We start from the raw sequence: 25,718 nt of genomic DNA, 5'->3' as shown, positions 1-25,718 counted from the left end.
CCCCCCCCCCTTACCATGCATTAAAGCCACTGCGTCGATGAAGGAATTCTGTAAATATATTTATATAAGGAGGGAGAGTCCGGGTAGATGGAAGCTCGCCCGACCTCTTACCCCCTCTTGAAAAATATTGGTGCGCCACTGCCTTACGGAGGGCAAATTTAATCAAGAGTCCTCCACTACGGCGTTCCTCTTAACCAACTATTATGTTTCTGGACATTATGTCCATATTATAATTTAACTGATGCTTCTTAACGCTTCTTTTAATTTATTTATTAATTCTTTTTGGATGTTTTGTTTGCCTCATCCGCTTGGGGTGCTGTCACTGAACGCGCCGTCTCGAGGAACGGGGCAGAAGAAGAAGAAAGCCTGCGGTTCGCTCCATCGAGACGTTCTTTGTCCCGAACCAGCCCCTAGATTTTCGAGTCCCCGCTGGGCAAGTTCACTACCCTTCAGTGCGTAAGCATGGCCGAGTCGAAGGGCTTCTCTCACGGGACCGATTCAAAGAGCGCGTCCTCTGCGACCGCTTCGGTGACCCCCTCAAGAGGCGCCGAGGGCCGGAGAGGATCTGCCTCCTCGACGAAATCGTCTTCTTCCGCGAAGTCCAAGGGCATCGTGGAGCGCAAGAAAAGGAAGCAGCGAAAGTCCCCTGCCACCGATCAAGCTGGCAACGAGGCAAATGTGCAGCCTGCTCAGGTTTGTCCATTGTTATTCTCTGAACATAACCTCCAAGATCGAGGCAATCTCAGAGGCCATACTTTCGCACAGATCTACGGCAGGGAAATGAGGGAACGTGGCAAATGCACGCTAGTTTGATTTATCTCCCTGTCTTTCTTGAGTCTCGAGTCCGAGTCAGCCCGGCTGAGTAGAATGCGGGTGAGTTTGAGTCCGAGTAAGCGATAAGTTAAAAACAATAGTATCTTTTGTGTAAATCTGAGTGAATTACGTTTATTTTGGCGACATATGCCAGCAACATGGGAGACCGGGGACAAAGCGCACTGCGCCGAATCTGTTTAGCAAACTGAAACTGAATCGGAACGAACCTGGGATGCGCTAAACCAGAACAAAGCATGTGCTTTTTTTTCTTATCGACGCACTTCAAAAGTTTATTCAAAAGGCACACGCCCTCTGTTCAAACGTAGTTCACCGCTCAAGCTCTCTGGATCGAACTGACACGACTGGTGAATATTATAGAGACACAAGGTCATTGGTGATCGGTTAGATTCGCTGCTTCAGATTTACAGGGTGCGCCATAATTACCGTCACGCACATTGGTTCATAATTGGGCCTGCGATTTTTTTAAGATTTGGCCACATTGTTTCTGACATTCTGATCGAACTCTCCTGTGCTTGTTCCGATGTCAGAGCTTGCTGGTGCAGCCAGTTGGACAGTTTTTCCAAACTTCCATGCGGTTTTTGTCATGATCTCAGCTGGGGTAACCACCACTGGCCGCATTGCTCTTGTTTTTGGAAAAAGCGGCGCAAGGAACGACAGTCGCACGTATTCTAGAGCCTCATTCGCTGCCCACAGCCCTGTACCGCTTGGGCTTTGCAGCAGGACGGCGTCCCGGCACCACAATCGAACAAATCAGCACCACAGCACTGGTATCGCGAAATCACGCTCGACTTCTTTCCAGCTGGAGAATGGCCGGAGAACCATCCTGAATGTGTGGAAGGGATTCGCCGCTTACTAATACTCTCTGGCGACGTTGAAACTAACCCGGGACCCGACACGAACGTTGTGTTGAAAGAATTGCAGAAGATTTCAGCCAGTCAGAATACACTAATCAGTGAAGTTCAAGGCTTAAAAAGTCAGATTTTATATACTGATAAGATTCTAATGGACTTGAACAAACGAATGACCGAACTGGAACATCATTACCAGGCCATGATACCACTTCAAAATGAATTAGAAGCTGTCAAATATGCCGCTGCTCAAACTGCCAGTGTGATATCCGGCCTCGTAAATCGCCTAGACGATGCAGACAACCGGTCCCGAAGGAATAATATAATTTTCTATGGCCTTCCTGATACTAACCCCTAAGAAACCTTCGCACAATTAGAAAAGCTGATCATTGATGAAATCACGGATATCATGAATGTAAACCTTGAGTCCAAAGATATTGAACGTGCTCATCGCCTTGGACGCTATTCACCTAACCGGCACCGTCCCATCATTATCAAATTCGCGTCATATAAAACGAAAGAATCTGTCCTGTCTAACAGCCGCAAACTGAAAGGCACAAATTATAGCGTGAGCGAAGATTTTTCACCCGCAGTTCGGAACGCCCGAAAACATCTTATCGCCTACGCCAAAAGTCAATCTCTGCCTTTTTCCATGCGTTTCAAAACGCTCGTCATAGGTTCCCAGCGCTATGAATATGACGATTTGACGAAATCAGTTAAAAATATTCAGTAGCAATCATTGCACAAAATTCATGCAGTTAATAACCGCCCTTCCGCCGCTAAGAAAAACCTTTCCCTATCTATCGTTTACACTAATGCCCGCAGTTTCATTCCCAAACGTGACGCAATATCAAATCTCGTGACGTCATCTAACAGCAACTTGCTAGTTATAACGGAAACGTGGCTCACAAGTGAAATTAGGGACGCTGAAGTAGTCCAAGACTTACCAAACTTCGATGTTTATCGCTGCGACCGTCAAGGGGCACGCGGGGGGGGGGGGGGGGGGGGGGGGGCGTTCTTATTGCTTGTAGTCGTGAATTATCCTGTACACCCATTATTATTTCTTCGAACTTAGAAATACTATGGCTTCTTATTCGTTCTTCCCCTCGATATGTCCTTCTAGGTGTGTGCTACAGGTCACCTACCAGTAATCCAAACTTCTCGCCAGAACTTAACAGTACTTTATGCCAGATTACAGTAAGCCATCCTAACGCCCATATCCTTGTGTTCGGTGATTTCAACTTTCCCATTATTGATTGGAATAACCTAACTTCCACATTAAATAACACTGAGGCGAAGGATTTCATCGACATCTGTTTGAATTTCAACTTAACACAGCTTATCTCAGAGCCGACACGTGTAACGCGCGACTGCGCAAACATTTTGGACCTTATACTTACTGACCATCCAGAGACATTATCATCGGTCACCTACCTTCGTCCTATCAGCGACCACAGTGTAATTCATGCCACATTTGACTTTGCCCCAGCACCCCGTGTTCTTTCCAGCAAAACTATCAACCTGTATGAAAAAGCAAATTTTGAAGCTATAAATGAAGAATTATGCACTTTTTTGCAGTCTTTGAAACCTCATTCAATGAACGGTCTGTTGAAGACCAACTGGGAACTGTTTAGAAATAAAATGAATGAACTAGCAAACAAGTATATTCCGAAACTAACATTCCGTGCGAATCATCAGAATCCCTGGTTCAATAACAATTTAAAGAGGTTGGAAAATAAGAAAAAAAGACTTTTTCGTAGTGCCAAGTTGAAACCAAGCCCAACTTCATGGGATAAATATTACGCCGCTGAGAGTGAATACTTACGTGCTGTCCGCAATGCCAAATGGTCTTTTTTCAATAATGACTTACCTAAAATGTTAGCAGACAACCCCAAGAAATTTTGGAAAGTTATCAACCCAAGTAACACACGCACTGTAGCTCTTGTTGATGATATGGGTGAAATCGTGCCTGAAACTGAGTTCGCACTCATATTTAACAACGCATTTTCGTCAGTATTTTCTAATCATAATAACGTTACATTGACTAATGTCCCCTGCAACATAGTTTCTAGCATGCCGAGCGTGGTGTTTTATCCTGATGGTGTTTTGCGCATAATTGAAAACCTTAAAGTTTCATCCTCAGCAGGTATAGGTGGTATAAACTCTAAACTGCTAAAAGATACAAAATATATTTCTTCATCATTTTTGTGTCTTATATTCTCGCAGTCACTTTCTACAGGTTCCATGCCTCACGACTGGAAGGTGGAAGTCATTCCCATCTACAAGTCTGGTAATAAGAACACACCGCTAAATTATCGACCCATTTCTCCAACTAGTCTTCCTTGCAAAATCATGGAACACGTCATCTACTCCCTGATCATAAATCATTTGGACGCAAATCAATTTTTTCATTCGGCACAGCACGGGTTCCGCAAAGGTTTCTCTACCGAAACGCAACTAGCTCTGTTTCTACACGACTTACATGTAAACCTTGACTCTAACCAACAAACTGACGCTATTTTTCTGGACTATGAAAAGGCTTTTGACAAAGTTTCTCACCGCCACTTACTACTAAAGCTTTCTTCTTTGAACTTACACAGTGACGTACTCAAATGGCTCGAAGCATTCCTTACTGATCGCTACCAATTCGTTTCTGTAAATGACAAATCATCCACTCTTCTCCCTGTAACTTCTGGAGTCCCTCAGGGATCAGTTCTCGGTCCTCTTCTTTTTTTAATTTACATTAATGATTTACCCCAACACGTATCTTGTAGGATACGAATTTTCGCCGATGACTGCGTGATTTACCATCCAGTTTCTAATGCTACTGACGAAAACACCTTACAACAAAGTCTTAACAACGTGCAGTCTTCGAGTGAAAATTGGCTGATGACTCTTAATCCCAACAAATGTAAACATATATCTTTTACCCGTCGCCGTAACCCTTTCCTGTCCTCTTATACTATAGTAAACGTTCCCTTAGAATCAGTAGAATCATTTAAGTACTTGGGCGTCACACTTTCTCGTGATCTCAGTTGTGGTACGCATATTTCCAACATACTTTCATCAGCTAACCGAACTTTTGGCTTCATGAGACGACACTTGCGTGCCGCCCCGCAGAACGTAAAACTCCTAGCTTTCAAATCCCTTATCAGACGGAAAGTTGAATACGCATCACCCATCTGGAATCCATATCAAGTCTATCTAGTTAATGAGCTCGAGTCCTTTCAAAACCGCGTCGTCAGATACATCCATTCATCCTACTCATACGACGTAAGCGTGTCATCCTTAAGAGCAAAATCTGATCTACAGCCCCTTGCACGTCGCCGCGCTACTGCTAGCCTTTGCCTCTTTCATAAGTTTTTTTACATTTCCTTATTTCACGAGCCATATATCACACCACCCGCACGCATATCGCTACGAACTGGGCACCCATTACAAGTCTTACGCCCATGCTCCCACACAACTACTTTTTCCTCGTCTTTTTTTTCCCGCACAGCATCAGATTGGAACGCCCTTCCCCACCACGTAGCTGCAATCACTTGCCCGACATCGTTTCTCGAAAATGTGTCCTTGTTGGCTAATCAATAACCTGCTTTTTTCACGTGTTATTACTTGTTTTTATGCACTTGCGAAAATGTAGCTTCCATGTACAATTTTTTCTGTATACCTGTGTTTATATTTGCATTATCAACTGCACCCACCCCTTATGTAATACCCCTAGCACAGGGGTCTTTAAGGAAATAAAACTGAACTGAACTGAACCGAACTAAACCCAGTGGACTTCGGCGTATCGCAAGGGAGACTCGCGTCCGTCAGCACACCAGCTCGGCGGCCCTGAAAGCATATAGCTGGAGCAAGCATGGAGATCAATTTTCCTGGGAATACCTTGCGGGCCGCGATTGAAGCGTGCCCAGAAAGTTTAAAGGCCCTCATCAAGTCCAAGAGTGGAGACATTGAACAAAATATTTTGCACTGCATTCCTCATATATCGCGTAAATGCCCTGCAAGATATTTCGTAAGATTTCTTGTTATTCTCAAAACAAATATTAGGCGTAAACCTTGGTACAGTATTTATGGCGCGCCCTGTACACTCACGAACTATAATAAAACGTGGAGTCACATGTGTTATATACAGATTTGCTAGCTCATATAGTGTTCGAGACTCGAAAAAGCTCAAATTTACGTAGAATCTCTAAGTTCCCATACCCTCGTACTCAGACTCACACGCACTAAACACGAATGTGCCTGAGTAAGTGCAACGAAGTACGCATGCTGTTGGTGAGCGTGGGCGCACCAGAGCATTAACGTTAGCTAGCGCTGAGAAGTACGAGTGGAAAGATTAGGGACTGCCGTTCATTACGAATGGGCGTGAGTATGGATATCTGTCAACTCCGGTATCTGTTGAGTGGACGTGATTATGAGCGTGAATGAGTATGAGCGAGTTTGAGGTGACGAGTGTCTGAGTGCGTGGCAGTGCCTGTGAGCAGATGTTTAGAGCACGTGACTTTGAAGCAAGCTCAGATCTTGCTCTGAGCCAGCGGTGCTTTAAAATGAAATGCTGATTCAAGTGAGTTACAAACATGTGAGTATGAATCCATGCGTGAGTTCGGTTTAGAAATATGCCATTTCGAATGCGAGACGCTGTCGTCCCAGTTCCACGGACCATCAGTCATATCTTATAGAAGTGAATACGGCGGTTCTTAGCAGAACACCGAAGCTAATCATCACTTGGCTTGGTCGGTCTCCAGGAAGAAGATGTAGTATTGTAACTACGAGTGCCACTGGCATCTCCTCTGCCGTGGTACAGTTCGGGTGTCGTTCTTGAAAGAAACACCGGCGATAAACACGGCAGGAGTTTCTCCTTACGCTTACCCTTCCACACCACTCAACATGCGAGCTTTCCTATACAAGTGTGCTGTATGGCCGACGTACCAAACACTCTCTCTGACCCGAAGTATGTGACCCCTCATCATCATCATCATCATCATGGCTACGCCTACTGCAGAGCGAAGGCCTCTCCCATGCTTCTCCAACTACCCCGGTCATGTGCTAATTGGGGCCATGTTGTCCCTGCAAACTTATTAATCTCATCCGTCCACCTAACTTTCTGCCGCTCCCTGCTACGCTTCCCTTCTCTTGGAATCCATTCCGTAACCCTGAATGACCATCGGTTTTCTTCCGTCTTCATTACATGCCCTGCCGTTGCCCATTTCTTTTTCTGGATTTCAACTAAGATGTCATTAACTCGCGTTTCTTCCCTCACCCAATCTGCTCTCTTCTTATCCCCCCTTTAACGTTACATCCATCATTCTTCTTTCCATAGCTCGTTGTGTCGTCCTCAATTTAAATAGAACCCTTTTCGTAAGCCTCCAGGTTTCTGTCCCGTAGGGCGAGTACTGGTAAGACACAGCTGTTATACACTTTTCTCTTGAGGGATAATGGCAACCTGCTGTTCATGATCTGAGAATGCCTGCCAAAAGCACCCGAGCCCGTTTTTATTCATATGATTACTTCAGAATCATGATCCGGATCCGCGGTCAATATCTGCCCTAAGTAGATGTATTCGCTTACCACTTCAAGTGTCTCGCTACCTATCGTAAACTGTTGTTCTCTTCCGAGACCATAAACATTACTTTAGTTTTCTGGAGATTAATTTTTAGACCCACCCTGCTGCTTTGCCTGTACAGGTCAGTGAGCATGCATTGCAATTGGTCCCCTGAGTTACTAAGCAAGGTAATATCAGCGAATCGCTAGTTACAAAGGTATTCACCATTAACTCTTATCCCCAATTCTTCCCAATCCAGGTCTCTGAATACCTCCTGAAAACACGCTGTGAATAGCATTGGAGAGATCGTATCTCCCTACCTGACGCCTTTTTTATTGGGATTTTATTGTTTTCTTTATGGAGGACTACGGTGGCTGTGGAGCCGCTATAAATATCTTTCAGTATATTTACATACGGCTCGTCTACAGCCTGATTCCGTAATGCCTGCATGACTGCTGAGGTTTCCACTGAATCAAACGCTTTCTCATAATCAATGAAATCTATATATAAGGGTTGGTTATATTCCGCACATGTCTCTATCACCTGAGTGATAGTGTGAATATGTTCTATTGTTGAGTAGCCTTTACGAAATCCTGCCTGGTCCTTTGGTTAACGGAAGTCTAATGTGTTGCTGGTTCTATTTGCGATTACTTTAATAAATGCTTTGTAGGCAACGGACAGTAAGCTGATCGGTCTATAATTTTTCAAGTCTTTGGCGTCCCCTTTCTTATAGATTAAGATTATGTTGGCGTTCTTCCAAGATTCCGGTACACTTGAGGTCATGAGGCATTGAGTATACAGGGTGGCCAGTTTTTCTAGAACAATGAGCCCAGCACCCTTCAACAAATCTGCTGTTACCTGATCGTCCCCAGCTGCCTTCCCCCTTTGCATAGCTCCCAAGGCTTTCTTTACTTCTTCCGGCCTTAATTTTGGGGTTTCAAATTCCTGTAGACTAATCCCTCTTCTATTATCGTCGCCGGTGCCACTGGTACTGTATAAATTTCTATAGAACACCTCAGCCATTTGAACTATATTATCCGTATTAGCAATGATATTGCTGGCTTTGTCTCTGAAGGCATATATCTGATTTTTGCCTATTCCTAGTTTCTACTTTATTGCTTTTAAGCTTCCTCAGTTCCTGAGAGCCTGTTCAATTCTATCCATATTATACTTCCTTATGTCAGCTATCTTACGCTTGTTGATTAACTTGAAAAGTTCTGCCAGTCCTATTCTAGCTCTAGGGCTAGAGGCTTTCATACATTGGAGTTTCTTAATCAGATCTTTCGTCTCCTGCGAAAGCTTACCGGTATCCTGTCTAAGGAAGTTACCACCGACTTCTATTGCACACTCCTTAATGATGCCTATAAGATTGTCGTTCATTGCTTCAGCACTAAGGTCCACTTTCTGAGTTAAAACCGAATACCTGTTCTGCAGCTTGATCCGGAATTTCTCTATTTGCCCTCTTACCGCTAACTCATTGATCGGCTTCTTGTGTACTAGTTTCTTCCGTTCCCTCCTCAAGTCTACGCTAACTCGAGGTCTTACCATTCCATGGTCACTGCAGCGCACCTTGCCGAGCACGTCCACATGTTGTATGGTGACAGGGTTAGCGCAGAGTGTGAAGTCTATTTCATTTCTAGTCTCGCCATTCGGGCTCCTCCACGCCCACTCTCGTTTATCCCGCTGTAGGAAGAGGGTATTGATTATCCGCAAATTATTCCGTTCTGCAAACTCCACTAAAAGCTCTCCCCTGCTATTCCTATAACCCAGGCTATATTCCCCCACTGACTTGTCCAGCCTGCTTCTTGCCTACCCTAGCCTATATGAATACAACAATCCCTTATGCTAAAGCGCCTTAATCGAGGTTTGGCCTGCTAGAGTTCATGAACTGCGCGTTCATGTAGCTGCCTATAGAGCACCGTAGACAACGTACCGATGCTGCTTCGTTGTCATCGCGCACTACCGCAGAAAGCAGACGACAAGCCAACCGCCGAGCCGCCGGCAGGAACGAACCCCCAGGAGGATGAAGAGGCTCCGGCAGCGGCGTCGTCGGGTCTACCGCCTGACGCCACGCTCGACTCCGCTCTCCACCCGATGGCGCCAACATCGCTGTCTTCGGAGTCTACGCGCGTCGCGATGTCCGACACCAGCCTGTCGAAGACGCCAGCGACAGAGCCATTGGACACGAATCAGGAGGCCACGTGTGGCCTCATTGTCCCTTGGGCTCCACAGACAGAGCCGTCGATCCCACCGCGTGCCGCCGCGCCGGAAGTTATTCTCCGGAATCCGTCGACGTCCGAGACTTTGGACCAACCGTGTGACGACGAGCATCAGGTCATGCCACAGGTATGCAAAGAGAAAGGCTGGACGCCCCCGAATGACGCTATTATAATCATTCGCGATGTTCTTGCGCTGTATGCTCTCATAGTTGGCTCCTAACAATAGGGTGTTCTAGAAGTAACGCCCTTAAGTGGCTCTGCGTACCCAAAAACCCAAACTCCTTTCTACCTTTTGCGTCCCCTAACTTTGAGTCCCCCGTTTCTAAAACTTTCTATAGTAATAAAAGCAGCGCTGAGCAAGACACTCAGGAAAAAAATACTTTTCTTGGACAGCTGGAAGGAATTCTTCACACTAATGATGTAAAGCCGAATTAGCGCTAATGGACGGACGAAAATGAAAACAGCATGACGCACTTTGTCTCTGCCGTCAAGGTCAATTTCAGACGCCGTTGTAAAGCTGGGCTTTCCGAGCACTCAGCGGGATGAGCTTGACTTAAATCGTGGAACAATGGGGACTATCTCGGAGCAAAGCTTTCTTTCCCTACTTTCCCGTGGTTTAGTTTGGCTGCTCAGTTGGTTTATGTTCCCACGTCGACATTTTCGGGCATTTGTATGTGTTTAAAAGATCTCACCTTGGCTGCGTTAGCCAGCGTCACTCGAGGACATGGCTGCGGATGGCACATTCTTTTGACCGATGGCATCGCATAGTACGTGAACTTTTAGAAGAAGGCAACTGACCAATAAACCCTCGTATGTTACCCGAATATATCGTGGGATCTGTCTATATGGGAGCAGTCTTTTTAAAATAAAATTTGACTGATGAGGTGATTTAAAATAAAATTTGACTGATGAGATGATTTTTCAGCACCGCGGAGACTCAATGGTCCAGTAACCGTCGCGGTCCGTTCGCTAATTAACCAAGACTGCTCAACAGCGTTAATGTTGCTATTGTAGTGTCGGAGGAGGGTGCCGCAGGAGGCAAAAACAATTTACGCGGTTTTAAGAACGCCATATTCATTGTTGACTAAGGGAAAATGAGACATCCACCCATTCGTAGCAATAGCTGCCAACGAAAGTCATACGGGTTCCTCGAAAGAGAAGCCTCATAATTGAAGAAATATTTGTCCTCCTGGTACGGGACTCGAACCTTGGAGCACCGCCTGTAAATATATATATATATATATATATATATATATATATATATATATATATATATATACCTCGTTTTTCATTACACCATCTCTGGGATTGTATGCGCTGTCAGAAGCAGTTACAGACTATTTACGCCGTGCGGTCCGGATGCATTAATGTATATAGTATACAATGCCACAGATGGTACAATGAAAAATGAGCTGATCACTGAGACAGTTTAATGTAAACTTGGCCGATCATGGATGTATAGTGTGATCAATACTGCAGGGCCTAATTCTCGGGCGATCATTTCCACTGATGATTTCACTTCAGTGAGATCTCGCGTGACTAGCACCGGGCACATAGGCGTCGGGACCAGCCTGCAGGATCAGTCCCCGGGCTGATCCTGCAGCCATTCACTATAGTCTTCGTGGTCACGTGGGAGTGCGTGAGTATAGATGTAAGGCCAAGCGCTTAAAATCTCACAGTGTGAGAGTGAGCAGTGGCATTTAAATCTGTCGTGGAACCGAAGCGCATTCTGAACGCTAAGAGGAAGGGAAGCGTCTGGCCGTTTCACCAAGTAATCACGTCTGCGATGGGAGAAGGGGAACGGTTCCCTGTGCGTCGCTGAAAGGCAATAAAACTGCACGCATCGCACGCCTGGCTGCATAACCGTCATGGCATTTAATTAAACGATTGAATAAAGCTTCGCGTAACGTACAGGTTCGAATATTCTTATGTGCGTTGGCGTTGTCTTTCGCACATTTATAGCGAAGCATCCGTTGCGTCGCACCAGGCACGTCGCGGTAGGTTCCCCTCTAGCCTCGTTCCGGGCCTCTTCGGAATAAAATCACGTGTCCCAGTGGCGGGCTTCCAACCAGAACCTCCCCTACGATGCCCTCAAAAGCTTAGCCAGCAGGCGCATATGAATTCTTTTCGTGTCATGGAGACGGAAGATTAATTGGCGCGCGTTTCACTGCACGTGCGCGCGCCAGTTTCCACCGGGCCGCAGACGCAGGAACGACGAGCGCCAGTTGTCACTCACGTGCGTTACGTCGCATAGCAACACGTGGCCCGTAAAAATGAGTACGCTCCAGACGATGCGAGGTGGCCACAGGAAAAATAACTTGCGCGGCATCGATTCGCACACTGCGCGTGATCTGCTTAACATTATTAAGACGAAGCTGTCTTTGCGAAACCCCCTAACTTCCTCTACCGTGGCTCCTGGGTGCTGCTGCTATCCTGTCAAATAGCTCACAGTTAGAGGGAAAAAAGTCCCACTGAACTACGTGCCTGCTGGCGGGGATCGAAACTCGGTCCGTCAGCCCAGCGGCCCGATGTTCCAACCACTGGGCTACAATCGCACGTACATTTCTATTTTGCACAGGCCAACTAGTCATTCGACATCACCGCGTGCGTAACGATGCTTAGCACGGGTGCGCATAGTTTCCTTTATGCCCAAGACGTGGTAACGAAACGGGCAGATTCACAGCACTTGATTAACCGCTTCGCGAAACCACTTCGCTGCACAGAGATTCCAAGATGTGCCTTTCATCTGCATATATATATATATATATATATATATATATATATATATATATATATATATATATATATATATATTGTGCGCACTATTATCGTACTTCGTCGTTTTCATTTGTACATAGCCATCATCATCTTCCCTGCTCTTCTTCTTCGCGCATGAGCCGGGGCGTTGCCTTTTTTGGGAATAAACAGCGCTAGACAACTTGATCGGTCTCGGTATTATAAAGTGGTGGAGGTACGTCAAGACCCCGACCTCCTCTCGCGTTCCCATCCTCTCTGGAGCTACGTTCCGCTCGCCGCCTGCGCCCAGCTACCCCAGCAACGATGGGCACTTCCAACCCCTGCCCTTCCGGCGCCTCTAACCCTACCACACAGACGACCCCGCCTGTGGAGCCCTCTTGGACTGTGACGAGCCCTCAGCGCGATCCCCCTGTCTTTGCGGGTCTCCGCGGTGATGACGTCGACGATTGGATTGACCACCACGACCGCGTGAGTTCTTGCAATAAGTGGAACGACACCCAGAATTGAGGCACGTCGCATTCTACTTGACCGGTGTTGCAAAGACGTGGTATTTCAACCACGAATCCGACATCGCGGATTGGTCCACGTCTACCTTCAAGCTGTGGCAAATTTTCGCTTCCTCGTCTGGCCGTGCAGAAGTCGCCAAACAGGAGCTGGGCACGCGCCTCCAACTTCCACAAGAGTCTTACACCTCATACATAGAGGATGTCTTGGCTCTGTGCCGCCGTGCGAACCCTAGCATGACGGAAGCTGAACGCGTTCGCCACATATTAAAAGGCATTGGGTCTGTCGCGTTCAACGCCTTCAACGTACAAAATCCGGCTTCTGTCTAAGACATCACTTCCACGTGTCAACGCCTAGACGAGCTGCAATCTATTCGTCTTCAACATGACAGCAGCGATCCCCAGGTTCCCCATTCTCCAGATCTACGTGCTCTCATCCGCACCATCATCCGCGAAGAGCTTCAAATACAAGACCTAAGGCGTCCACCTGCTGCCTGCACCCCAACCACCACCTTCAACTTGCTCGAGGTCGTAAAGCAAGAGTTGACAGCGATGACTGCACCCACAACGCATCTTGCTCCGGTAGCACGCCCCACACCTAACTACGCGGATGTTGCTTCGCATCCCACCCCTACCGTGACCTCCGTGCCTACTGACGTTTCCTATGACCATTTGGCTTCGATGGGAACCAGAGCACTTGCTGCGCCATCCTACCCTCAGTGGCGTCCACCTCGTCCGGTTTGTTTTTACTGTGGTATACGCGGCCATATATCTCGCTTCTGCCGCCGTCGCCAGCAGGATGAAAGACGAGGCTATGCAGAGCACGAGAGAGACCGCACTCGCCGACCAGACGCCTACTATCCCGCATCGTACTCGTTCCTTCAACGCCGTTCTCCGTCTCCTCCAGCTGCTCCCAATCTGCCTTATAGTTCCCGTTCGGCCAGACGTCGTTCTCCATCGCCTTACCGGTGCTCTACATCACCGCTTCGCCCCACTTCCCATCTTGTCGACCAGCACTCGGAAAACTAACTGTTGCAGTTTTTGGAGGGGAAACTGCTTCTTATCGGTCTTCAAAAATTCCTCCTGTTCGCCCGGCCAACATGCTTTCTGTAACTGTCGAAGGTGTTCCCGCGTCAGCTCTCATCGATATAGGTGCCGCCGTTTCTGTTCTTCGTAGTGATCTGTGTTCCCGACTCCGGAAAGTAAAAACGGCTTATCTTGGACCTATTTTGCGTGGTGCTAATAATGCATTCATCCACCCCGACGGACAGTGTACTGCTCGTGTTCTGATCGACAGCATACGGCACCGCATCGTTTATCATCCTTCCAACGTGTATCCATGAACTTATACTCGGTTGGGACTTCCTACATTCTGCTTCAGCCGTCGCTTCATGTAGAGAGGAAGTTGTCCATATCACGGATACAGCGCTTGCACCTGTTACGGACTCTTCACTTTCATGCGTTAGCTTGGCCATTGCTGCAGATTACGTCCTGCGTCCTGGTCACGAACACGTTGTAGCCGTAACATCCAATCAGATCGCCGACGGAGACGCCCTAGTCGCCCCTTCTTCTCGCTGTACTTCTCGTGGAATTCTCATTGCCACCTGTCTCGTCCGGTTTTCACGTGACCGCCGCCCTTCTGTCTGCTCGCAACACGACCCCAGATCCTGTGATGCTGCCCAAAGGGATGACTGTGGCAACCCTCGCCGACACTCAACCTATCTCTATAGTCACGCTTTGCCCTTCTTCATCACCGGCACCAACCTCAGGTTTGGATGATTCTTTGCCTCCTCCAGCCGTTCTTGGTTCTGATCTAACAGCCGCGCAGTCCGAAACCTTACTGGTGGTCTTGGCAAAGCACAAAGCCTGTTTCAATAGCTGTTGCCCTGTGTTGAGCCAAACTTCTGCGGCTACACACCGCATCGAAACCGATGGTTCCGCTATAATACGACGATGCCCCTATCGTGTATCGCCGTCCGAACGAAATGTCATTGAACAACAGGTTGCTGACATGCTTGCGCGGAAGATAATACGACCTTCATCTAGCCCATAGGCTTCTCCCATGGTTCTGGTAAAGAAAAAAGATGGCTCCGTTCGCTTTTGCGTCGATTATCGAGCGCTCAATAAGATCACACGCAAGGACGTATATCCAATGCCTCGAACTGACGGCGCTTTGGACACACTACAAGGGGCGGAGTATTTCTCCAGCCTTCACCTTGGAACAGGATATTGGAAAATTCCGATGAACGAGACTGACAAATAAAAGACCGTATTCGCTACACCAGACGGACTTTATTAATTTAAGGTGATGCCTTTTGGCCTTTGTAACGCTCCTGCCACATTTGAGCGCATGAGAACGCACTTCGTGGTCTAAAATGGAAGACCTGCCTCTGTTATCTGTACGATATTGTCACGTGGTGGTGACGTTGAATAACACAGTAGCAATACTGTGAACGACAAAACAAACTTTTATTGGGCGAACCTGTGCCCACAAAAGAGGCTACACTTATAGCACAACGATAGCGGCGAACACGCTCGGCGATCGTCGAAAATCTGATCAGCGGGTCAAGCGCGTCGGCTTTTATAGAGCAGTCATCGAATGTTCCAGACTAATCGTTTGGACCCGCGTGCCTTCCACAAAGTTCTACACCATTCGCGTTACGCGATGAAATCAGATAACAAGGTTCGGCGACAACAGACAGGCGGGTAGAAGCATCGATAACTTTCCAGAAACGTCGGATACATGCAGGCGCATCCCTCGCTGTGCGATTACAGTTAAGCGGCGAAACGTGGTCGCCCGATAAAGATAAGTACACGTGTCAATATTGTCATCTTTTCGTCTGACTTCAGCCAACATCTTCATCGATTAGACGAAGTTCTCAAGTGCCTTGCAAATGCTGGTCTCCAGATCAATAAAAAATGTAAATTTGCAAGCGAAACAACACGTCGTCTCAAAAGATGGCATCCAGCCAGACCCCGAAAAGATTAGTGCTGTTCTCCAGTTTCCTCGCCCCCAGCAACAGAAGGATCTACGTAGTTTCCTCGGCTTGGCGTCATACTTTCGTCGATTTATACGCAACTTCGCTGCAATAGCAGCTCCTCTACACAAGCTACTAGTTACCGGTGCCTCTTTCACATGGACTAGCGACTGCGAGTCGGCTTTTCAAGCTCTTAAGCGACATCTTACTTTCGGACAAGCGCTTCGCCACTTCGATAATCGAGCCCCCACCATACTCCATACTGACGCAAGCGCACAAGGTATTGGCGCAGTACTTCTGCAACGTAATGCAGCCTCTAAAGAGCAAGTCATAGCATACGCCAGCTGAACAATTTCTCCAGCTGAGCGGAACTACACCATTACAGAGCAAGAGTGCCTGGCTATCGTTTGGTCGATTCAGAAATTTCGCCCATACCTTTACGGCCGCCACTTCACCATCGTCACCGACCATCATGCTGTGTTGGCTGTCATCAATGAAAAACATGTCAGGACGCTGGATACTCCGCTTGCAGGAATATGACTTTACAATAATGTACAAGTGTGGAAAAAGTCATGATGCAGACGCATTGTCTCGCTGCCCGCTCTCGCTCTCTCCCGGTAAAGCGCCGTCGTCTACGTAGCGTGCGTAACGTAGCGTGTAAACGTAGCGTGCTACACCGCTACGTTTACCACCCAACAGGTCACCGGTGGGTCCCAGTTCTACCTCGCTGCCTTCGCCTGCGAGTATTAGAGGCACTTCACGACGACGTATCGGCTGGCCACTCAGGCTTCCACAAGACTAACGACCGCACCAAGACCCGCTGCTTCTGGCCTGGCCTATCCACAACGGTGGCCAAATACATTGCCTCTTGTGCGTCATGTCAGCACCGCAAACGCTCGACATCCCCTCCTGCCGGTTTATTACAACCTCTCCCTTGCCCGGACGCACCTTTTGAATTTGTTGGTATTGATTTATATGGTCCCTTGCCGTTGACGCCATCCGGTCGCCGTTGGATAGTCACTTCGGTCGACCATTTAACAAGATATGCCGAGCTGCCCCTCTGCGATCCGGTACCGCTTCTGAGGTCGCCGACTTTTTCTTGCGCTCCATCGTCTTGCGCCACGGGGCTCCTCGCGTTCTTCTCAGTGACCGTGACAAGGCGTTCATTTCACAAGTCCTCGAGGAAGTTCTTCGGGCCACTAATGCCGTCCACAAATCTACTCCTACCTATCATTAGCAAACCAATGGCCTTACTGAGTGCTTCCACCGTACGCTGTCTGACATGATTTCCATGTAAATCCATCCTGACCACACTGACTGGGATAAAATTCTTCCTTTTGTGACATTCGCATATAATACTGCTATTCAACGGACTACCGGCTACAGCCCTTTCTTCCTTGTATATGGACGCTCTCCTTCCACCATTTTCGACAGAGAATTCTTTTTAGCACCTTCTTCACCTAACTCGTCGCTTCCAGAAGATTTTGCTGCCCGAGTTGCACATTGCCGTCAAATCGCCCGGCAAAACACAGAAGCTACCGAAGCTTAGCGCAAACGTCACTGCGACAACACACGCCGTGACCTACGTTTTCACCCTGGAGACCAAGTCCTGCTTTGGACTCCAGTCCGCACTCCAGGCCTCTGTGAGAAGTTCCTTCAGCGCTACATTGGCCCGTACACCGTTGTGCAGCAAACATCTGCAGTGAACTATCTCGTCCACCCAGTGAAGTCCGTCAATGACCGACGCCGCCGGTATGCCGAAATTGTTCACGTCTCGCGGATGAAGCCCTTCACTCCCCGTTTAGATAATCTCTAATCAGCGGCCAGGCTGGTCGCTTCCATGACGAAGGGAAGTTAGTGTAAGCACTATTAACGTACTTCGTCATTTTCATTTGTACATAGCCATCATCTTCCCTGCTCTTCTTCTTTTTCGGGCATGAGCCAGGGCGTTGCCTTTTTTGGGAATTACCAGCGCTTGACAACTTGGTCGGTCTTGGTATTATAATATATATATATATATATATATATATATATATATATATATATATATATATATATATATATATATATATATATATATATATATATATGATGATATATATATACACACCCCGGCCCTCAGTCCCCAGTAGCACGAAGCAACTGACCACAGCGGCGGTCAGACCTGCGACGCAGCAGAGGGTGCTAAGAATCCCGGGTTCCGGACAGGCCGCCATTGGAATCTGAACCTGGCAACGTTTAGCGCTAAAACGTTATCTAGTGAGGCGAGTCTAGCAGTGCTATTGGAGGAATTAGAGGGCAGTAAATTGGATATTTTATTTATTTATTTATCATACCCTCAAGGTACGGTTGTACATTGCAGAGGGGAGAGGCAAAGTAAATACAGAGGCAAATCACAAAATAAGGAAGGAAGGCAAACAACGCGGCAAAAAACATCGTATACAAAATAAGAATGGTAAATAGAAACTTGTAAGCGTGGCAAAAATACATGACGTAACAAAAAAAAAAGAAGGAAAGGAAAGAACATACGATATAAAAATACAAGCGATAATGTAAAATAATGGCATAAAAAGCAGTTATTATACAGAACAAGCAAACGCAACATTAATTTATAACATGAAGCTTTGAAGTGTGCTTTTAAAGTTATTGGTGTCAGTTATGCTCGTAAGTAATGCGGGTAAGTTATTCCAATCTTTGCTCGTTTGGGGAAGAAATGAATATAAAAAGCCGACGGTGTTGCAGTGCGGAATGTTTACCTTTTGGCGGTGGTCTATGCGAGATGAAATGTATGGTGGCGGTTGAACAAAGATAGAACGTAAATATGTGTTGTGGTAGTAGATTTTATGGAAAAGACATAAGCGAGATAGTTTTCTACGGGTTGATAACAGCGGGAGGTGAAGGAGAGCTTTCATGTTAGTGACACTCGCAGTTCTTTGGTAGTTGGTGAGAATGAAACGGGCTGATCGATTCTGTATTGCCTCTAGAGACTGTATGAGGGTGTCATGACCAGGGTCCCATACTGATGATGCGTACTCTAGTTGTGGACGAATGTAAGTTGTGTACAATAAGAGTTTTAGCGATGATGGGGCTTGAGAAAATTTCCGACGAAGGCATCCCAGCGTACGAGTGGCCTTAGATGTTATGTGATCAATATGACTTTTCCAGGATAGATTGCTGGCAATGTGAACCCCCAAGTATCGATATGACGTTACACATTCTAGTGGGATGTTATTTACCGTATAGGTGGGGCAGATGACGTTAGTACGAGAAATCCTCATAGTCTTACACTTTCTAATGTTTAATTCCATGCGCCACGTACGACACCACTCATTTATGTTATTGAGATCCTCCTGAATTAGTAGAATATCTGAAGAATTAGTTATTTTACGATACAAGACGCAGTCATCCGCAAATAGACAAATGTTCGAGGAAACATGAGTGGGCAAGTCATTAATATAAATTAGGAATAATAAAGGACCGAGCACAGACCCTTGCGGGACGCCGGAGTCAACTGGGGCTAAAGGTGAGTTAGCGTCATTAGTGGTTACAAATTGAACACGTGATGTCAGAAACGCGCGAATCCAATTAATTACGGAGGGGTCTATGTTTAGAACGCGTAATTTACGAAGAAGCAATGCATGGTTCACTTTGTCAAACGCTTTAGAGAAGTCGAGAAATATACAGTCTGTTAAAAAACCACAATCTAAATTGGCATGTAGGGCATTAGTGAAGAGGATAAGCTGAGTGTCACAGGCGAAGTTTTTACGGAATCCATGCTGCATAACTGTGAAGAAGTTGCTATTTTCAAGAAAATTAACCAGATGCGTGTATATTATATGCTCCATAACTTTGCATGGTACAGATGTAAGTGAAATAGGTCTATAGTTCTGTGGATCATGGGTTGGTCCAGTTTTGTGAATGCGCGTTACTTTGCCAATTTTCCAATCATACGGTAAGGTGCCAGAGTTGTAAGATTGTGAGTAAATGCATTCTAGTAGGATTGAACAGTATTCCGCTGTGTTTTGTAAGAATATAGTGTTAATTTCATCTACCCCACATGATGCTTTAGGTTTTAATTTTTGTACTATGGCTTCGATACCAGTTGAGTCGAAAACTATGGGATCCATGAAATGGTAGTTAGTTGATGTTATCTCGGGCATCGGATCAGGGGTCTGAGGTGATGAGAATGACTGAGTGAAGGTATTGTTAAGCAGAGTAGAACACAATAGGTCAGGTACTGGGTCCCCAGAAGTTGTTAGCAATGATATTCCAGTTTTATGGTTGTTTCCTCGTATGGCTTCCCAGAAGCACTTTGGATTAGTCTTCAATAAATTTGGAAGTGTACAATTAAGGTATGAAAATTTGGCTGACCTTAGGGCTTTAATATATGAAATTGCTGCGTGTTTATATGCTAGCCAATGTGTCTGTTTTGAGGAATGTTTCGCTGTACGGAATAAACGTTTTTTTCTGTTCGATAACCGATTCAGATATGTGCTGTACCATGGTGCTTTATTGTTAGCATAGACGGATCGAAGGGGTACGTGTTTGGTGATAAGCTCACTTATTTTATTTTTGAAAGTGGACCAGTTAGTTTCTACGGAGCGTTGCAGATGAAGTGGTAGGAAAGTGTCTAGAAATATGCATAGTTCTCTGTTGATGGCTTGATAGTTAGCTATATAATAGGGCTCAGTGAAGCTAGGAGGCCAAAAGAAGCTTATACAGTGGTAAAAAGCGGGCACGTCATGTGCTACCGGGGCTTAGCGGAGAGGCGAGAACTAGGAGTCGGATTCCTGATTAATAAGGATATAGCTGGTAACATACAGGAATTCTATAGCATTAATGAGGGGGTGGCAGGACTTGTTGTGAAACTTAATAACAGGTACAAATTGAAGTTCGTACAGGCCTACGCCCCTACATCCAGTTATGATGACCAGGAAGTCGAAAGCTTCTATGAAGACGTGGAATCTGCGATGGGTAAAGTCAAAACAAAATACACTATACTGATGGGCCACTTCAATGCCAGGGTAGGCAAGAAGCAGGCTGGAGACAAGTCAGTGGGGGAATATGGCAGAGGCTCTAGGAATAGCAGGCGAGAGTTATTAGTAGAGTTTGCAGAACAGAATAATATGCGGATAATGAATACCTTCTTCCGCAAGCGGGATAGCCGAAAGTGGACGTGGAGGAGCCCGAATGGCGAGACTAGAAATGAAATAGACTTCATACTCTGCGATATATGTGGACGTGCTCAGCAAGGTGCGCTGCAGTGACCATAGGATGGTAAGAACTCGAATTAGCCTAGACCTGAGGAGGGAACGGAAGCAACTGGTACATAAGAAGTCGATCAATGAGTTAGCGGTAAGAGGGAAAATAGAGGAATTCCAGATCAAGCTACAGAACAGGTATTCGGCGTTAACTCAGGAAGAGGACCTTAGTGTTCAAGCAATGAACGGCAATCTTGTGGGGATCATTAAGGACTGTGCAATAGAAGTCGGTGGTAACTCCGTTAGACAGGATACCAGTAAGCTATCGCAGGAGACGAAAGATCTGATCAAGAAACGCCAATGTATGAAAGCCTCTAACCCTACAGCTAGAATGGAACTGGCAGAAGGTTCTAAGTTATTCAACAAGCGTAAGACAGCTGGCATAAGGAAATATAGTGTGAATAGAATTGAGCATGCTCTCAGGAACGGAGGAAGCCTAAAAGCAGTGAAGGAGAAACTAGGAATAGGCAAGAATCAGATGTATGCGTTAAGAGACAAAGCCGGCAATATCATTACTAATATGGATGAGATAGTTCAAGTGGCTGAGGAGTTCTATAGAGATTTATACAGTACCAGTGGCACCCACGATAATAATGGAAGAGAGAATAGTCTAGAGGAATTTGAAATCCCACAAGTACCGCCGGAAGAAGTAAAGAAAGCCTTGGGAGCTATGCAAAGGAGCAAGGCAGCTGGGGAGGATCCGGTAACAGCAGATTTGTTGAAGGATGGTGGGCAGATTGTTCTATAAAAACTGGCCACCCTGTATACGCAATGCCTCATGACTTCGAGCGCAATGGAATTTTGGAAGAACGCTAACATAATCCTAATTCATCAGAAAGGGGACGCCAAAGACTTGCAAAATTATAGACTGATCAGCTTATTGTCCGTTACCTACAAAGTGTTTACTAAGGTAATCGCAAATAGAATCAGGAACCCCTTAGACTTCTGTCAACCAAAGCACCAGGCAGGATTCCGAAAGGCTACTCAACAATAGACCATATTCACACTATCAATCAGGTGATAGAGAAATGAGCGAAATGCAACCAACCCTTATATATAGCTTTCATTGATTACGAGGAAGCGTTTGATTCAGTCGAAACCCCAGCAGTCATGTAGCATTACGGCATCAGGGTGTAGACGAGCCGTATGTAAATATACTGAAAGATATATATAGCGGCTCCACAGCCACCGTAGTCCTCCATAAAGAGAGCAACAAAATCCCAATAAAGAAAGGAGTCAGGCAGGGAGATACTATCTCTTCAATACTATTCACAGCGTGTTTACAGGAGGTATTCAGATACCTGGATTGGGTAGAATTGGGGATAAGAGTTAATGGAGAATGCCTTAGTTACTTGCGATTGCGAGAACAACAGTTTACGATAGGTAACGAGGCATTGGAAGTGGAAAGGGAATACATCTACTTAGGACAGGTAGTGACCGCGGATCCGGATAATGAGAATGAAATAATTAGAAGAATGAGAATGGGCTGGGGTGCGCTTGGCAGGCATTCTCAGATCATGAACAGCAGGTTGCCATTATCCCTCAAGAGAAAAGTGTATAACAGCTGCGTCTTACCAGTACTCACGTACGGGGCAGAAACCTGGAGGCTTACGAAAAGGGTTCTACTTAAATTGAGGACGACGCAACGAGCTGCGGAAAGAAGAATGATAGGTGTAACGTTAATAGATAAGAAAAGAGCAGATTGGGTGAGGGAACAAACGCGAGTTAATGACATCTTAGTTGAAATCAAGAAAAAGAAATGGGAATGGTCAGGACATGTAATGAGGAGGGAAGATAACCGATGGTCATTAAGGGTTACGGACTGGATTCCAAGGGGAGGGAAGCGTAGCAGGGGGCGGCAGAAAGTTAGGTGGGCGGATGAGATTAAGAAGTTTGCAGGGACAACATGGCCACATTTAGTACATGACCGGGGTAGTTGGAGAAGTATGGGAGAGGCCTTTGCCCTGCAGTTGGCGTAACCAGGCTGCTGCTGCTGATATATATATATATATATACATGTATATATATATATATATATATATATATATATATATATATATATAATATGTAATTTCTCTGAGATCTACGTCCTCGTTATTATCATAGCCGCGTGCAGAAGCCCACTTTACCCATGAACTCACACGTGTACACCCCGAAGGCATTCAATTATTCTACTGCTCGGCGACTTCTCGTTCACAGCGCCATTTTCTTCACCCCAGTGCAGACGCGGGCCCTTCGCTTGCCATGCTGCGGGTATTGGGAATTTAAGGCGGGCTAGTCGATGATTCGATCATGAATATTTTGTTGCTAACAGACGACACATAAACAGTGAGACGAAATTTAAATTATTTCAGTTATGGGGTTTTACTCACCAAAACCACTTTCTGATTATGAGGCACGCCGTAGTGGCGGACTCCGAAAATTTCGACCACCTCGGGTTCTTTAACGTGTATTTAAATCTAAGTGCACGGGTGTTTTTGCATTTCGCCGCCATCGAAGCAGGTTGCCATTGTCCCTCAAGAGAAAAGTGTATAACAGCTGTTTCTTACCAGTACTCACCTACGGGGCAGAAACCTGGAGTCTTACGAAAAGGGTTCTACTTAAATTGAGGACGACCCAACGAGCTATGGAAAGAAGATTCATGGGTGTAACGTTAAGGGATAAGAAGAGAGCAGATCGGGTGAGGGAACAAACGCGAGTTAATGACATCTTAGTTGAAATCAAGAAAAAGAAATGGGCAGGGGCAGGACATGTAATGATGAGGAAAGATAACCGATGGTCATTAAGGGTTACGGACTGGATTTCAAGGGAAGGGACGCGTAGCAGGGGGCGGCAGAAAGTTAGGTGGACGGATGAGATTAAGCAGTTTGTAGGGACAACATAGCCACAATTAGCTCATGACCGGGGTAGTTGGAGAAGTGTGGGAGGAGCCTTTGCCCTTCAGTGGGCGTGGCCAGTCTGAGGATGATGATGATGAAGTCACACAAAAACTGAAGCTCTTGTTTCATGGCTTCATAAATCGCTTCATCAAACTGTCCGATATAAATTCTGCCGCCATCCGTAACCAATATCTCTACCCCACATACACGCGCACGCACACACAAGAGCAGAAAACTTGCTGAAACACTAGTAAAAAAATGTAATATTTTCTTGCAGCGCTACGTTTCACTATAGCTTTTAAGCTGTCTTACTGTTTTCTGCTGAAAGTTGGCCATCTACCGATGCTTGACTCCACGCCAGCTCGTAATGGTTTCCAAAAGACATCGCTGCAATAAAGACAAGGACTCGAGGGCAAGCGCAAACTTTCATCTGTTTTACAGATCCACTCCATAAATTTAATTGGAGCGGGTAGCAGGTAAATGTGATAAGTGCATCACGCGATCCTTCCGCTGTATTAGAGCAGCCCTAAAGATAACAAAAGCATTAATATGCGTTAATAAGTGACTAAATCATACCACGAGGCTGACTTGGTGAAAATAGTGAGCACAAATCCGTTTCGAGCGAGCCCAGTCGATACTCCTGTTGTCGCTGTGCGTATAATTCGGCCACAGTGATTAGGGGACTGTTCATGCATAATGGCGAATCACTGATGTTACTCTTCTTTTCGCAGCTTCCACCTGTACCGTCAGGGTCGGTGCCAGTGCCTAAAGTGCCCGAATGGTCTTTGCAGCGACCGTCAAAAAGGGTGTTCCGTGCGGGGCAGAAGGTGACATTATGCACATTATAACAACTTCATATTAAACAAGTATACATTGTTCTATTTTATGAAAAGGTTTATCGATGTAAGAATTTACCCGACCAACTCAAGATGGGTAGATGACTGTAGTTATATGGCATCGTCCTTTCGTCGGAATCTATTATTAGGCTCCACGCGCAATCAGTTTTACCTTGTCTGCAAACTTCTTACCGTCTGTGATTTGCCGGGTTACGGGAGAGGTGCACGGCAGCAACAACGCTGTTAGCGACATCTTGTGACGCTTCATCTAACCACAACGTCTTAGACACGTTTTCGTCTAACGTGACTGTTACTGCAGAAAAAAAGAAATGTGAAAAGCCGATATGTTTACGATTCCGCTACCACCGCAAATTTACGCGGACGGCGAAGTATAATAGGGCGCTATAACGTAAAACTGTTCCAAACTTTTCAATTTCAATTCTGCAATCAGCCCTCCGCGATTGGTGCAAAATGTTTTTGGACCACCCTTACTTCTGTCTGTCACGCGACGTCACGAAAACCGCAATAGCCCCCCATGTAATATGACGTGTACTCACTGGTTATGCACGATTTCACCGAACAAAAGAAAAATAGTTATTTCTGATTCGAGGCCTTTTCGCCATTAGCCCTCGGCTATTGGTCAAAAGTTTTCGGCCTGCACCCACTTCACCTGCCTGTCACGCGAGGTCACAAAACTACAAAATCTTACCGCGTTAAATTGACGTGTACGCGTTAAAGATGCATTAATATGCCGAGCAAAACTGAATATTCTTCTGAATAGCCGCAGGCTGCCCTGTTCCGAAAGGCATAAAAGATGGCTGCCGCCGATCGCTCAAGCACTGGCTGCTCACACCTGCCGGAGAGCATGGGTTTACTTGCGTGTAATAAAACGTGGCGGTGTAACGTTTTCGAGCACTTTGGACACCTTTACGAAGTCGTTCTGCCAAGTGTTCTTTGCAGAGGATCCGTTTTAGCGCCATTATTAAGCTTCCGTTGCATGCCGCCGCGATTTTCGACCAGCCACCGCAAGCTAAGTACGGGAAAGCGGACCAATC

The 25,718-nt window shown here is 46.1% G+C and overlaps 1 protein-coding gene across 1 annotated transcript; it reads left to right on the top strand.

Annotated features, from left to right (window-relative positions):
* Positions 1-423: 423 nt before the first annotated feature.
* Positions 424-24,806, top strand: LOC126534397 (uncharacterized). The gene is made up of 3 exons (XM_050181679.3): positions 424-693; positions 9,199-9,576; positions 24,559-24,806. Exons 1-3 carry the CDS (start codon positions 463-465, stop codon positions 24,673-24,675), a joined length of 726 nt encoding a protein of 241 aa, XP_050037636.3. The 5' UTR covers positions 424-462; the 3' UTR covers positions 24,676-24,806.
* The last annotated feature ends 912 nt before the right edge of the window (positions 24,807-25,718 follow it).

Source organism: Dermacentor andersoni, chromosome 7 (genome assembly GCF_023375885.2).
Source record: "Dermacentor andersoni chromosome 7, qqDerAnde1_hic_scaffold, whole genome shotgun sequence".
NCBI classification, from domain to species: Eukaryota; Metazoa; Arthropoda; class Arachnida; order Ixodida; family Ixodidae; genus Dermacentor; species Dermacentor andersoni.
The sequence above is the reverse complement of the archived record's forward strand: the minus strand, read 5'-3'. Positions and strand labels throughout refer to the sequence as shown.